This window comes from Ochotona princeps, chromosome 6 (genome assembly GCF_030435755.1).
Source record: "Ochotona princeps isolate mOchPri1 chromosome 6, mOchPri1.hap1, whole genome shotgun sequence".
NCBI classification, from domain to species: Eukaryota; Metazoa; Chordata; class Mammalia; order Lagomorpha; family Ochotonidae; genus Ochotona; species Ochotona princeps.
The window spans coordinates 67,027,241-67,042,174 of NC_080837.1; the positions used below are offsets into that span (position 1 = coordinate 67,027,241).

The 14,934-nt window shown below is 41.0% G+C and overlaps 1 protein-coding gene across 1 annotated transcript in view; it reads right to left on the reverse strand.

The window, feature by feature from the left end:
• Positions 1-14,934, reverse strand: part of NEMF (nuclear export mediator factor) — a gene marked incomplete at its 5' end in the record, with an annotated part of 52,454 nt that continues 37,520 nt past the window's right edge. Inside the window, 14 exons of the mRNA XM_058665411.1 lie at positions 1-107; positions 324-403; positions 485-528; positions 623-723; positions 1,846-1,878; positions 2,661-2,858; positions 2,998-3,075; positions 5,448-5,595; positions 7,593-7,642; positions 7,781-7,823; positions 10,040-10,316; positions 11,652-11,772; positions 11,864-11,922; positions 12,392-12,449. Of these exons, the coding sequence (XP_058521394.1) occupies positions 30-107; positions 324-403; positions 485-528; positions 623-723; positions 1,846-1,878; positions 2,661-2,858; positions 2,998-3,075; positions 5,448-5,595; positions 7,593-7,642; positions 7,781-7,823; positions 10,040-10,316; positions 11,652-11,772; positions 11,864-11,922; positions 12,392-12,449 (1,368 nt within the window). The remainder of the gene's footprint in view (positions 108-323; positions 404-484; positions 529-622; positions 724-1,845; positions 1,879-2,660; positions 2,859-2,997; positions 3,076-5,447; positions 5,596-7,592; positions 7,643-7,780; positions 7,824-10,039; positions 10,317-11,651; positions 11,773-11,863; positions 11,923-12,391; positions 12,450-14,934) is intronic.

Genomic DNA, 14,934 nt, shown 5'->3' on the forward strand with positions numbered 1-14,934 from the left:
TCTTCTCAAATACTTAGAATTTATTTCACCTATTTCCTTTTTACACTCAGAAGATTGGGTGCAGACACCTTCACTTTACCAGGAATGTTTCTTGATAAATCTGTGTCCTTTAAAAAGAACAAAAAAACAAAAAACTGAGTATCTTCATATCCAGTATGGTCAGCCACATTTCTGTAAGTTACATACCCTCCGTCATACTAAAACAAAGGCACTAACTAGCTCAAATGATCTTGTGCTTAGAGATAACATGTTGGCTTTTTTTTTTTTTTAGTAGAAAATGCTACGTTAGACCAGTTCCCTTAGAGTTCTAAAGGAAATCTTACCTTTACACTGCGGAATAAATCTTTCTCTCTTGCTGTTGCTTCTTTGGAATGCATGAAATTATTCAGGGCTGTTTTTGCAGCTGTATATAGAAAATAAAATAGTCTATTTTTGTTCACAGAAGTGTTTAGAAATGTAACTCAGGAAAACAAAGTTAAAATACCTTTTCCCTTCTTCTGAACTCCAGGAGTAAGCTTCACTTTGTATCTTTAAAAAGGGAATGACATGTGTTAGATAAACGAAACAATTCGTAAAAGTCACTGTGTGAACTGTGCTAATAAGTAAGCTCATGGTGACTTACTTATAGTTTGTCATGGTGGTGTAAGGAGCACAGATTGGAATGGCAAACAGCAGTATATCTTCAGGATGTGGCTGGCCTGTCAAAGAATCAAACAGATTTTCCTAAAAAGGGAAAATAGAAAAAAAACAATAATTTGTACCAGTCTTAAAGCAAACTCTGTATAGTTCTAAGCAGTTGAAAACCAATGTCTAAATATATCCTTTACTAATTAGTTTTGCTTGAAGAGCAAGTAAAAACGGTGGTTTCCTACTACCACCTATGGATGCAGTTAAGAAAAGTCTGGGGCCCGGCGGCTTGGCCTAGTGGCTAAAGTCCTCGCCTTGAACACGCCGGGATCCCATATGGGCGCCGGTTCTGGTCCCAGCAGCTCCGCTTCCCATCCAGCTCCCTGCTTGTGGCCTGGGAAAGCAGACGAGGATGGCCCAATGCGGGACCCTGCGCCCGCGTGGGAGACCCAGAGGAGGTTCCAGGTTCCTGGCTTCGGATTGGCACAGAACCAGCCGTTGTGGCTCGCTTGGGGAGTGAATCATTGGACGGGGGAATCTTCCTTTCTGTATATCTGACTTTGTAATAGAAATAAATGAATCTTAAAGTTTATGTTAAGTTGCACAATGCAATGAACTAAAATGTTTGGACAACACATGTAAGTCTATTGTATGGAAACTGGTCTGACACTTCAGGAGACCAACAGTTTCCTGGGAAGATTTTTTTTTTACCCGCCAGTGTCTGGAGATGGGAAGAATACAGGGTCCCACTGGCATTTAGAGAGCAGATAACATTTGTAAGATGGATAACCTTCTATTACAAAGTGCTAACAGTTACAAGCTTGAGCAACTCTGGGCTTAAGAAATTCCAGGCTTCTTGTCATTTGTGCATAAAACTGCCCCTATTGTTTAACATGAATAAACAATAAAATGCTTCGTGATGAATGGTAATTGTTTGCCATATGGCATTTGCTAAATGCTTTACTTCTGTTAACCTTTATTCTCAAAGCAACTCCCCTGGTATGTCAATGGGGATGACAAATGCTATCCTACTGTTCAGCTGCAGAAACTGAAGTTCAAGAAATATTTCCGTGTTTGCACAGGTAGCAGAATTGGGATTCAATCCCAGGAAGCTTGCCTCCAGAGCTCCACAGCATACTTTAAAAGTTTAAATCAGACGATGGAAACTATGTTACAATGACAGGATTGGTAATAGGAACCCCCACACAAATATCATACCTCATTTCCCTGTTGATCCAGATCTTGGTCTTCCTATGTGGAAAGAAGTTATAAATTAAAATGAAATTCCATACCATTGGATAAGAAGGTGGAGTCGTGTTGCCGTTTCTTACAAGAGCTCTGGGTCATGTTCTGCAGCCCTGCCTGCGGACAGGCTCTACCTGTTACCACTAATCACTTCCTCAAGACTTCACCTCTTAATACTGTTCTTACACAGTATTTTAGGTTCGAAAAACAGGGATTCCACAATTATATTAGCACTGAGGCTTCAGCACCTACCTATGAAAGAACATGCAAATTTAATACCACTAATGAGTATGTGTCGAGGATTTAGACTGGGAATGCCATACATGTTTGAGACAAAATTGGTTTTAGCATTACTAAATAACACAGTTCATTAAGAAAAACAGAATGTAATCCTAAACATTACTGCACTACACTGAACAAATGATTATAACTTTAAGATGCTTTATAACTTTGTGATGCTTTAGTTGGCATCTTAAATCTCAAAATGTTTATAGTAATATCTATTGGTAAAACAACTGGGTGACCATGTTAACTAGGAAAATGTTTACTTCCACTGGTTTTGCACCCAGACAAAACCAGTACTTTTAACTGTAAAACCACTCTCAGACTTTTTATGCCTCTCCATAATTTAGTATTTTTGCAGGTTTATGCGTAGGTGCTACAATTTGATCCTACAGTTTGTATTTAAAAAAGGACATTGCATCCTGAATAGCATTCGGCACCAGGCCCATGTCTGGGAACCCTGGGATGGGTTGGTCACCAGGATGAAGACAACAGTGTCGCCGTACCTTGTCATCCTGCGGATCATCCACAGCTAGGTCCTGTACCTCGTGAGTGACAACATCAATGGGCGGCTTTGCTTTCTGAAGGCTGTCAGGAACCCTCTGTCCACCTCTGGGTTTCTGAGGCTGTTTCTTCACAGGTTCATCCTTTGTTTTTCCTTTTTTCCCCTTTTTCCCTTTTTCTTCTTTGTTTGAACCTGCAGACTTTGATTTGCAGAACAAAAATCAGTTACTATTACACTATTTTGATTTATTTTTAAACAATGTCCTGAATACTTACTATGCTAGATAGGAGCTGGATGCCCACTGAAAAGCAAAAGAGATTCTTTTTGTTGTCACTTACCCCCAGCAATTTCATGATCAGTTCACGATCTTCTTCGTCTTGGTCTTTGTACTTCTCCTTCATCTTTTTCATTTTACTCTGTAAAATCAAAGATTCCACTTGGAAAAAGAGTAAAGAGAGACATTACAACATAGCACATTAAGTCTCTGCCTGCAAGTGCCAGCATCCCATAGAGGTGCCAGTTTGAGACCTATCTGCTGCGCTTTATCCAGTTCCCGACTAATACATCCAGGAAAGCAGCAGAAGACAGCCAAAATGGTTGGGCTCCAAAACCCACATCAGTGAGGATCCTGGCTTTTGCCTGGCCCAATCCTGGTTGTTGCAGCCGTATGGGAGGTAACCATGGGATGAAAGATGTTATCTTCTGTGTAACTCTGCCTTTCAAATTAATACCAAAGTTCAGTAGAATAAGCAAGTATTTGTAAAACAAGCCAAAACTTAAAAACTGGGACTTTTTAAAAATGCTTATTGAAAAAATCTGTGCAGAGGCACAGCATGCTAAGCACTCGATCCTGTGGCCAGGTCCTTACCTTTCAGCCCCACTTCCAACCTAGCTATGGCCTGGGAAAACAGAAAACAGCCCAAGACCTTGGGCTCATGTCCCTGTGGGAGACCAGGAGGAAGCTTCTGGATTCTAGCTCTGAATCAGCTCAGTTCTGCCTGCTATGCCCACATGCAGAATAAACCAGTACACAGAACGCCTTCTCTAACCTCTGTTCCTCTGTAAAAACTGCTTTTCAAATTAAAAAAAGTTTGCAAGTTTTCTACAAAAATGGATAAACTACAGTACTCATGCTGAGGAATTTATTTTCTGATAACAGAAGTAAGGATTAGTGAGTTTCTTTTTTTTTTTTTTTAAAGACTCGTTTATTTTTATTGCAAAGGCGGATATACAGAGAGGAGCAGAGACAGAGAGGAAGATCTTCCGTTCGATGATTCACTCCCCAAGTGAGCACAACAGCTGAAACTGAGCCAATCTGGAGCCAGGAGCTTCTTCTGGGTCTCCCACATGGGTACAGGGTCCCAAGGCATTGGGCTGTACTCTACTGCTTTCCCAGGCCACAAGCAGGAAGCTGGATGGGAAGCGGGGCGCCGGGATTAGAACCATCACCCATTTGGGATCCTGGTGCATTCAAGGTGAGGACATTAGCCACTAGGCTACTGTGCCAGGCCCTACGAATTCTTATTTAACTCCATGTTTTAATAATTCGTAATTCAAAATTTAGGAATTTATAATGTACTACTATATAATCGGGACACTACTCCTCATGACTCTTTTTATAACATCCTTGGCTATTCTTTGGAACTTACTTCAGAATTTTATCCTGTTAATTAAAATCTCAGGTGGATTTACATGTTCATATTAAAAACTTATATTTTTATTATACTGAAGTCTTCCATATGCATTTATTTGAGGCTTACTGGGAAAAAGTGTAAGAAATTCTGACCATCATGAACTTAAACGATCATGAAACATCTTCATAAATACTAAAAGGAAACTTAATTTTTAAAAAGATACACTGACAAAAATCATAACCCTTTTTCAGATTATGTTTAAAAATACATTCTATATCTACTTCCTCTTTGATCTTTAATGTAAGATCTCTAACCAAAAACATTAATAACTGAACAAGAAAACTGAGTAAGCTAAATTGTCAGTAAAGATCAGCTCTCCCTTTTAGCAGCTGAATGACTGGCAAATGTCAGTCTCCCGTTCTATCCTGCATGAATCGGCAGCTGCCATGTAAATGATCTTAGAGGTCTAAGGAGCTTGTCACAGTGACCTCTCCATGTTTCCCAAACCTTTATCTTGTCAGTTTTCCTCTAGGGAAGTCAGACAAAGTCTTTTTGTCTACATCTTCTGCTTGATGTAAACTTTTTTTTAGTTTTTTTTTTTTTAATATAAACTTTTAAAAACCAATGAGCCAGGCATGGTACAGTAAAAGATTTAATGTTTTGGACCCGATGCAATAGCCTAGTGGCTAGAGTCGTCGTGTTGCATGTGCTGGGATCCCATATGGGCGCTGATTCACTTCCCTTCCAGCTCCCTGCCTGTGGCCTGGGAAGGCAGTTGAGAAAGGCCCAAAACCTTGTGACCCTGCACTGTGAGAGACCTGAAAGCGGCTCCTGGCTTCGGACTGGCTCAGCTCCTGCCGTCTGGCCCCTAGGGGAGTGAACCAGTGGACGCAAGATATTTGTGTCTCTTCTTTCTGTAGATCTGCCTTTCCAATAAAAACAAATAAGATTTATTAAATAATAAATTTAAATATATATATTAAGGAGCCAGTACTGTAGCACAGTGGTTAATCCCATATTCCACGTCTTTGCTACTCTATTTGCAGCTTTTAGAAAGCCAAATAGAAATGACAATTGAGAAAAACCTAACACTACACAATTTGATAGGTGACCCACATTGTGCTCACTTTACCAAACCATCCCTAATTGATTACCTTTTGTCCTCGTTTCATTGGCTGTGTAGCTGCAGTATTTCTGCTTGCATTCAGATGAGCCTCGGTGGGTACAGTACTCTCTTTGTCTTTTCCCTCTGTCATTTCTGAATCTCCTGAGTCACTTGTAAATTTCTTCTTCTTCATTTCCCTAAATACAAATGAAATGCAAACGTCTAAGCTTTAGAATTTCAAAACGTTAGTGCCCTAAAAAAGATGTGTTCTAGAAAGTGGTTTCTGCTTCATCTGACAGTCACCAGGCCATAGTTTTTACAGTACTTAAAGTTGATGAGGCCATCAGAGGAGAAAGCTGAAACACATCCATCACCCATCGCTTTACCATTCCTCATGCCATTCAGCCAAGCCTACTCACTGTCCAGTCGGCCACTGAACACCCTGATGGACAGGCACTGAACTGACAGCTTTTGGACCAATATGGTCTTCGGTATATCTTGGACACTCAATGAAACATCCATGGATTGGTTATTTGTATAAACAGACAGATATTAAGAAGGAAGGGGAAAATCTTTTCATTGTGATGATATTTTTCTATTTGTTGCCTCTGGTCCAGGTCCCTGCCCCTTTCCTACTCACCCATGCTTCTTCCAGCATGTTCTCCATCAACTGTTGTATCTGGACTTTTTCATGGTATTTTGTAATTATATGTATCTCATACTCAAAGTCTTTCAAACCTATTATTCACATCAGTTTTGAGATAAAATCTAAAACTCTTAGGTTGTCATTCCATTTTTGTTGTAAATTCACCTCTCCAATCTACCCAGTTTACAAACACTATTTTCTTCTTGGAATGTTCCTCCTTATATTTGCTTACCTAACTGCTAACACATCTTCAAAATTTGCAAGGGCATTTCAAAATGTTCATGGAAAATAGAATTAAAAGGTAAATTCACAGGGATTGGTAAGATGGCTCAACTGGATAATCCTTCTGCAAGCTCAGGCATCCCATATGGGCGCCAGTTCATGTCCTGGCTGCTCTACTTCCCATCTAGCTCAATACTTGTAGCCTGGGAAAGCAGCAGAAGGCCCACAGCCTTGGAACTCTGCATCCACACGGGAGACCCAGAAGAAACTCCAGCTCCTGGCTTGGGAATGGCTGAGTTCCAGCCTCTGCAGCCATGTGGGGGGTGAACCAGCAGATGGAAGATCTTTCTTGGTCTGTCTCTCGCTCTTTGAATCCATCTTTCCATTGAAAATAGTCTCTCTTGTTTAAGTTAGTTCACTTTGGGGTGAAAATTTTTAAATCCTTGCACATTTTTTTTTATAAATTCCCATGAAATTCTTGAAGATGTCTCATGCTTTGAACACATTTCCGAAATATCTTTGGTAGATTCATCATTTTTATACAACATTATTTCTACAGATTTTACTTAGTGCTTTTCCAATTCAGGGTGCAAAAGCTTCCTGAAGACATGTTAAGATTTTATATCCTTTTCCATGCATTACTTTGCACAGTGCCAAGAGATTCAAATAATTCTCTGAGACTTTCTATGATTAGCTTTCCATAGCAACCAGTGCAGCTTCCTAAGGTGCTTTACCTACGCAATCCTGTCCACTCTTACAGATACTGTCCCCCTTTTGATCCTGCCATTCTAATTGCTTCCTGAGACCTGGTTTTTAAAAAATAAACAAAATAATTAAGTATAATTTTATGTAAAGCTTTCCTAACCAAAATTCAAACAAAAGAATGAGCAACAAGTAATGCAAAAATCCAAAGCAATCTCCAAAAATTTTTTAGGAATTCAGGAGAATTTGGGATTTTCAGATCATAAGAATGCTCGACTGGTAAAGTCTATGATTTCAAAACCCAAAAAAACTCTTGAAATCTGAAACCCCTCTAAAGCCTTTTGAATAAGGAGTCCTCGCCCTGTATTTACATATCTTATAAAACTCATCCTAGACCTAGTCTATCAAAAACCCAGATGTCATTTTGTACATGATCACACAATAAAAGCTCTGCCTCACCACCTGAGCTGTTTACCGTCACAATTAGCATCTTTAAAACAGGAAATCTGTATTAGAACTGAATGTTACAAATTTGGCAAATATCAGTAGCAAAGTGATACATGATAACTCAGTTGTTTAAAAAAAAAAGCAGGTTTTCAGTTAGATAACACAAATTATGTTTACCTTCTTTCCTTGGCTGACAAATGTCTCCGGCTCTGTAATTTACTGTCACTCTATTAAAATTAAAACAACAACAAAAAAACAAGCAAATACAAATAATAACATCACTATTAATATTCAAGAAGTAAAATCAAACAATTATTCTATTAAAGAATATGATGATCTTTTATAAAACTCTCAAAGAAGTTTACCAAATTAGAAGATTCCTCTTTTGAAGTCAACTTCTGGAGGGACCTAGGTAAACAACAAGAGAGAACTGGCTTGAAGAGATTGATTTACAAAATCCCAAAATGGCCCTGTATTAGACTTTGGACAATGGCAATTCCACCAATTTTCAAATTTCACAAGTTAGGAAAAAGACAAACTGCAATGCTTTCCCCATTTTTGTACATATTAATAAGTGGGGCCCAGCGCAGTGGCTTAGCAGCTTAAGTCCTTGCCGTGAACGTGCCGGAATCCCATATGGGTGCCGGTTCTAATCCCAGAAGCCCCGCTTCCCATCCAGCTCCCTGCTTGTGGCCTGGGAAAGCAGTTGAGGACGGCCCAAAGCCTTGGGACCCTGTACCCGCATGGGAGACCTGGAAGAAGTTCCTGGCTTTGGATCAGCTCAGTTCCAGCCGTTGTGGTCACTTGGGGAGTGAATCATTAGACAGAAGATCTTCCTCTCTGTCTCTCCTCTTTGTATATCTGACTTTGCAATAAAAATAAACGATAAATCTTAAATAAATAAATAAATAAGTGGCGTGGACTGAAAAGGTACTTTGCATCAGAGCCTGCCAGATTTTTTGGAAGACGCTTTGAGCCGTATCTCATACTGCCTTCCCAGGCCACAAGCAGGGAGCTGGATGGGAAGTGCAGCAGCAGGGACATGAACTGGTGACCATATGGGATCCCGGTGCATGCAAGGCAAGGATTTAGCCACTAGGCTGTTGCAATGGGCCTTCTGCTAGGTGTTTTATGCATAAAATCTTTACCAAAACCCCATAGTAGTAATACCATTCTTTTTTCACCAAGAAAGTACAGCTTAAATAGAGAATAACTTGCCTAAGAACACACCAGAAGACTGAATTCTGATGTGATTTCAAAGTGGCTTTCCTTTGTTGTTGTTTAAGATTTTCTTAATTTATATGAAATAGAGACAGAGACATAGAAGTATCTTCCATCCACTGATGCATTCCCCAAAAATGGTCCAGAAAACCAGGGCTTAGTCAGGTTCAAAGCTGGGAGTTTTCTCTGCCCATGTAGGTGGCAGGAGCCACGGATTCCCAAGCCATCTTTAACTACTTCCCCAGATGTATCAGTAGGGAGCCGATTCGGTATCCAGGTAGCAGGACTTGAATTGGTCCCCATATGAGATGCTGGTATTGCAAGTGGGAAGCTTTATACCTGAAGGCCACAATGGCCCGTAGGGCCTGGTGCAGTAGCGTAGTGGTTAAAGTCCTTGCCTTGAACATGCCGGGATCCCATATGGGCACTACTTCTAATCCTGGTGGTCCCGCTTCCAAACCAGTTCCCTGCCTATGGCCTGGGAGAGCAGTCGAAGACGGCCCAATGCTTTGGGACCCTGCACCCACGCGGGAGACCCAGAAGAAGCTCTTGGCTCCTGGCTTCTGGCCTGGCTCAGCTCCAGCTGTTGCAGCCACTTGGGGAGTGAATCAACGGAAGATCTTCCTATCTTTCCTCTTCTATATATATTTGACTTTCCAATAAAAATAAATAAATCTTCAAACAAACAAAAGAATCCTGGCCCGTGAGCAGTTTTTAATTTATTCCAAATAGTATGCTTTGAAATAATGGGTTTCTCAGGTGGTGGTCAATATGAAATTGAAGATGGAAACACCTTATTTTGTTTCACGGAATGACCTTTGTTATTAGCATTTCTAACCATATGCTTGCTTTGATTGTGACCTAGTTTTTCCATTTACTGTATTTTTGCTACCTGGATGGGAATTGCTTTAGAATGAGACTCAATCGGGCCCGGCGGCGTGGCCTAGCAGCTAAAGTCCTCGCCTTGAAAGCACCGGGATCCCATATGGGCGCCGGTTCTAATCCCGGCTGCTCCACTTCCCATCCAGCTCCCTGCTTGTGGCCTGGGAAAGCAGTTGAGGACGGCCCAATGCATTGGGACCCTGCACCCGCGTGGGAGACCCGGAAGAGGTTCCTGGTTCTCGGCTTTGGATCGTCGCGCACTGGCCCGTTGTGGCTCACTTGGGGAGTGAATCATCGGACGGAAGATCTTCCTCTCTGTCTCTCCTCCTCTGTGTATATCTGACTTTGTAATAAAATGAATAAATCTTTAAAAAAAAAAAAGGAATGAGACTCAATCATAGTCAGAAAAGACAAAAGGTAAAATACTGAAGAACAGCACAGAGAGGGTAAGTTCTGAAGTCAGTCTTGCTATTATTTGTGAGTGCACTGGCCCCACCATCCCTCTTGTGTTTCTGAGTCACCTTTGGGACTGAAGGTGGGACAAATCAATGGCAGTGTCAGGATAGTGCAGCAGCTCCTCCCCTTCATGCTCTGCTTCACCGGAAGGCTCTGGGTCTTTCACGGCCTCTTCCCCTTCTGCCTCGTCTCCAGAGCTCTCCTCAAGGACTTCTTCAATCAGTTCATTACCACCACTCTGCACAGCAACATCATCTTGGTCAAACTGAGCCCTAAACTCCACTTCTTCAGGAGGTTCATGTAATTCCTCTTTATCTTCTTCACTGCTGGTGTCATCTCCGTCTGTAGAATTATCATGAAAGGTTAGCGTAGGACTAACAAATCCATGAGATTTTTATGAAAACTTCATCAATAATATTCTACTAACTCCCTGTTTTCCTAAAAAGTCACTAAATAACATGTCTAGTCATTACCAAAGTACTGTCACTTAAAATAATCATCTGGGCTCAGCGCAATAGTCTAGTGGCTAAAGTCTTCACCTTGCATGTGCTGGGATCTCATATGGTTGCCGGTTCTAATCCCGGTTGCTCTACTTCCCATCCAGCTCCCGGTTCATGGCTTGGGAAAGCAGTTGAGGACAACCTGGGAACTTGGGACCTTGTGCCCACATGGGGGACCTGGAGGCGGCTCCCAGCTCCTGGTTTCAGATCGGCTCAGCTCCAGCCATAGTGACCAATTAGGGGCGAATCAGCAGACGTACGGGGGAGGGTCTTCTCTGTCTCTCCTTCCTTCTGTGTATCTGCCTTTCCAATAAACACAAATAAATCTTTAAAAAATATCTTAGGTGTTTATTTCATTTACATTTGAAACTGTAATTATTTAAGAGGAGGGGCAGATACAGAAAGCTCTCCTCCAATGGTTCACTCCCTAAATGCACACACAGGCTAGGCACCAAAGCCTGGAACTGTGAACTCAATCCAGCTCTCCCAGTGGGAAGCCCGGGCAACCTGAGTTAACACTGTTGACCAGCAGCGTTCGTCAGACTAAGGAACAATGGAGAAGGCAAAACCAGGAACTCCAGCGTGGACTTGGGCATCCTAATGGTGTCTTAACTGCTAGGCTCAACACCTACCCTGAATAAGCATATTTAATATTTCCAAAAATAAAATTTCATAAAACTGACAGCAAACATTTTGATTTGGTTTCTTAACAAATTATTATGTACTTTTATTTGAAAGTTAGAATTACAGAGCAAAAGGAGAGACACAGCTTTTCCCATCTACTGGTTCACTTCTGAAATGGCTACAATAGCCAGAACTGTACAGGTCCAAAACCAGGACCCCAAAGCCTCGTTCGGGTCTCCCACATGGGTGCATGGGTGCAGGGACCCAAGGCATTGACCCATCCTCTGCTGTTTCCCCAATTAGCACAGAGTCAGATGGGAAGTGGAGTCACTGGGACTTAAACCAGTGCCCACATGGGATGCTGGCACAATAGGTAGAGGCTCAACTTGCCAGGACACAACACTAACCCCATTTGGTATGTTTCTGAAATTTCACTTAACCCAATAGATAAAATCTTAGTAAGGATTCAGAAACAAAATTAAACGAAAAACAACAAAAAACAAAAACAAACAAAAATCCATCAGAAACTAATGTATTAAAATTTGTAAACTACCTAGCTGTTCCATCTCTTCTGAGATGAGCTCACTTGAGCCTCCTGCCAGGGCTTCCGCGTCTTCATCCTGTATTCTGACTTTCCGTTCGCCACGATGTCTCCAAACACAAGACTCATCTACCTGTAGAAATAGTTTTTTTACTAATGGCATTTTGGGCAAAACTAATGAAAATCATGAGGGGTTGGAGGGGGCACCAAGAAGCTGAAGGTACCTTAAAGAGGAAGCTAAACCCCATCATTAGATACGAAGGAGGAAGGAAGTTCTTTTTGCCTACAAAAGATAACATACATTAATGTTTTTAAAATCAGTTTTTTCTACTTCTTGTTTGTAAAATATATGACACCAATAATCAAATTTCTGAGTCTGTCATGGAGAACACTTCCCACTTACAGGTCTTGGTATCATAAACAGAAGAGTAATATTTTTAAAATACAGATCCTTGCTTTCATCTTTTGGGGAACGGTCTAGTTGACCTTTATTTTAAAAGGTAAGGCTACACTTCTTCACGTTTATAACTTAACTGTGCGAAAGCATGTCCTCCTCAACAGGAACACAGCCCACAATGACGTAACAAATGCTAAACTCGCTGCACGGAGGCAAGGATTTCCTCATCAGAACAGACTTCCTGTGTGAAGTCAGAAGAATGAGTTTTTGTACCGAGAATATTTGTAAATAGCCCTCAAATTTGTCTGCATAATATACTAACAAGTCTAGGGCTATTTTTCATATCAAACATTACCTCTTATCATGAAACTTCCTGTTGTCAAATATTCTCCGGTTGGCGCTGTTTTAGACACCTGAGGAACATAAAACACGCTCGTAAGAGAGGCAACACTTTCAGGGCGGTAGAGTTTGGTTTGAGTTTTGCCTCCACTCCTGATTCTAACTTTTGGCAAATGTGTACCCAGGAGGCAACAGGTGATGGGTCAAGTACTTGAGTCCCCAGCCATGGAAATGGGAAAACCAAAAGGAATTCCAGGCTCCTCGCTGCAGCCTACCACAGTCCAAGACATTGCAAGCATTCGAGGAGTAAACCAGCCCTCTCTCTCTCCATGTTGCAAACAAATACTTTTTTTTTTTTATTGCATGAAAGCATTTTTCTGCTGTTTTTTTCTTTCATTTATCTCATTCACTTAACACAGAAATGGTGTAGCCAACCAACTGGATGCTCATGTTATAATGAGACTTTGCCCCGCTCGCATTCACAAATCTTATACTTTATATAGCTGCAGTGAAAGCTGAAAAATAAGTGAAATACACTTTACAATATGATGAATATTTTATTTTTTTTCTGTTTTTAATTATTATTTATTATTTTTAATTCATTAATTACATTGTATTATGTGACACAGTTTCATAGGTACTTGGGTTACTCATTACTATGTCAATTAATTCCATAATGATGTAAATTTTTACTGATGGTATGTTGGAGCTTTTAATTGACTGGGATGATACTCTGCGGGCTCTGCCTTCAAACCAGAGAGGGTCTTCCTAAGAAGCCATTGAACTTGACTGGACAACAAGATGCTGGACTCTATGTTTGGTATACGCTTGCAATGGGGGAATCTCAACTGAACTTGAACTGTGGTTATGCAACAAGGTGGAGGAATCCACCATGGTGGGAGGGTTTGGGGAGGGGTGGGAGAACCCAAGTACCTATGTAACTGTGTCACATAAAACAAATAAACTTTTAAAAATCAGAGATTTTTTTTTCCCACTAAAGAAGATAAAGTCATTCAAGAAGCAGTACTATGTCCTGAGAAGTTTATAATTCTGTAAAAACTCTGAAGACACAGATCTCCTTAATGACAGACCTTTGACAGTAAGACAGACGCACATGACAAGATTCACCATGTTAGTCACCGTCAAAGGTCACGGGAGGAGCCACAACCGGTCTATTTATTTCTTCCAAGAAGAGATAAAATTAGGCAAGTATGGAAAGTTTAATAGACCTATCATAAAGCTCTATTTACTGAAACTATATTTGCTAAATATAATCCTTTCTGAGATTATATTTTTTGGTAATAAAATAATCTTTAATTTTAGGAAACAGCTAATTTTTTTAAAAGACTTATTTATTTTAATTACAAAGTCAGATATACAGAGAGGAAGACAGACAGAGAGGAAGATCTTCTGTCCAATGATTCACTCCCCAAGCGACCACAACAGCTGAAACTGAGCCAATCTGAAGCCAGGAGCCAAGAGCTTCCTACACGTCTCCCACGTGGGTGCAGGGTCCCAAAGCATTGGGCCATCCTCAACTGCTTTCCCAGGCCACAAGCAAGGAGCTGGATGGGAAGTGGAGCTGCCGGGATTAGAACCGGAGCCCATATGGGATCCCGGCACATTCAAGGCAAGGACTTCAGCTGCTAGGCCATGCCGCCAGGCCCAGAAACAATTAATTTCAAAATACATTTTAGTTTGGTAAAATACAAAGGTATCTTAGTCCATTATTTCTAAAAATTTTATACACCTATGAAACTAATCAGTTATTTAAATTAAAGGATTAACAATATCAAATTCTCTTCATTAAAAAACTAAAGCCTCTTTTATTTAGTTCCTTAGATGAACAGGTGCTATAATCTCCCATGTTACTGCTTTCCTAAAAACACTCATATATAATGGCTAGTAATGCAGCACAGTGGGTAAAACTGCCACCTGCAACACCAGTTTCCATGAGGGGTGCTGCTCCACTTCCAATCCAGTTTCCTGCTATTACCTGGGAAATGCTTGAACCATCCTGCAGCAATTTACAGGAGGCCCAGAAGTTTTTCTTGGCTCCGGGCTTCTGGCTGGCCCAGCCTCAGCCTTTGTAGCCATTTGGGGAGTGAACTCTGGGGTGGACCTGTGCCTTTCAAATAACTAAAACTTAAAAACCACCAAAACACTACTATAGCACAACATACAGTAAACACAGATATAAAATGAAAACAGACTTAAGGGAAGATAATGGAATTGAACTTTCACTATTGTGCAGTTGACCCATGTAAACGTTTCATTATCAATTTTAAATCTTTTCGAAAATTGTACTTAATTCTTGTTTCAGAGACACAGATGAAACTCTCACATTTCGGTTCACCTCCAGTACCTGTGACAGCTAGGTCTGCGACAAGTCACACCCAGGAGCCAGAAACTCCAGGTACGTCATGTGGTCAGCAGAGAACAAACTACTTGATCGTTACTACGTGATCTCCCAGTGTGTCTATCAGCAGGAAGCTGGGAGTCGGAAGCAGAGGCAGGCATTCTGACGTGGGACCAGGGTACCGCGACCAGCATCTCGGC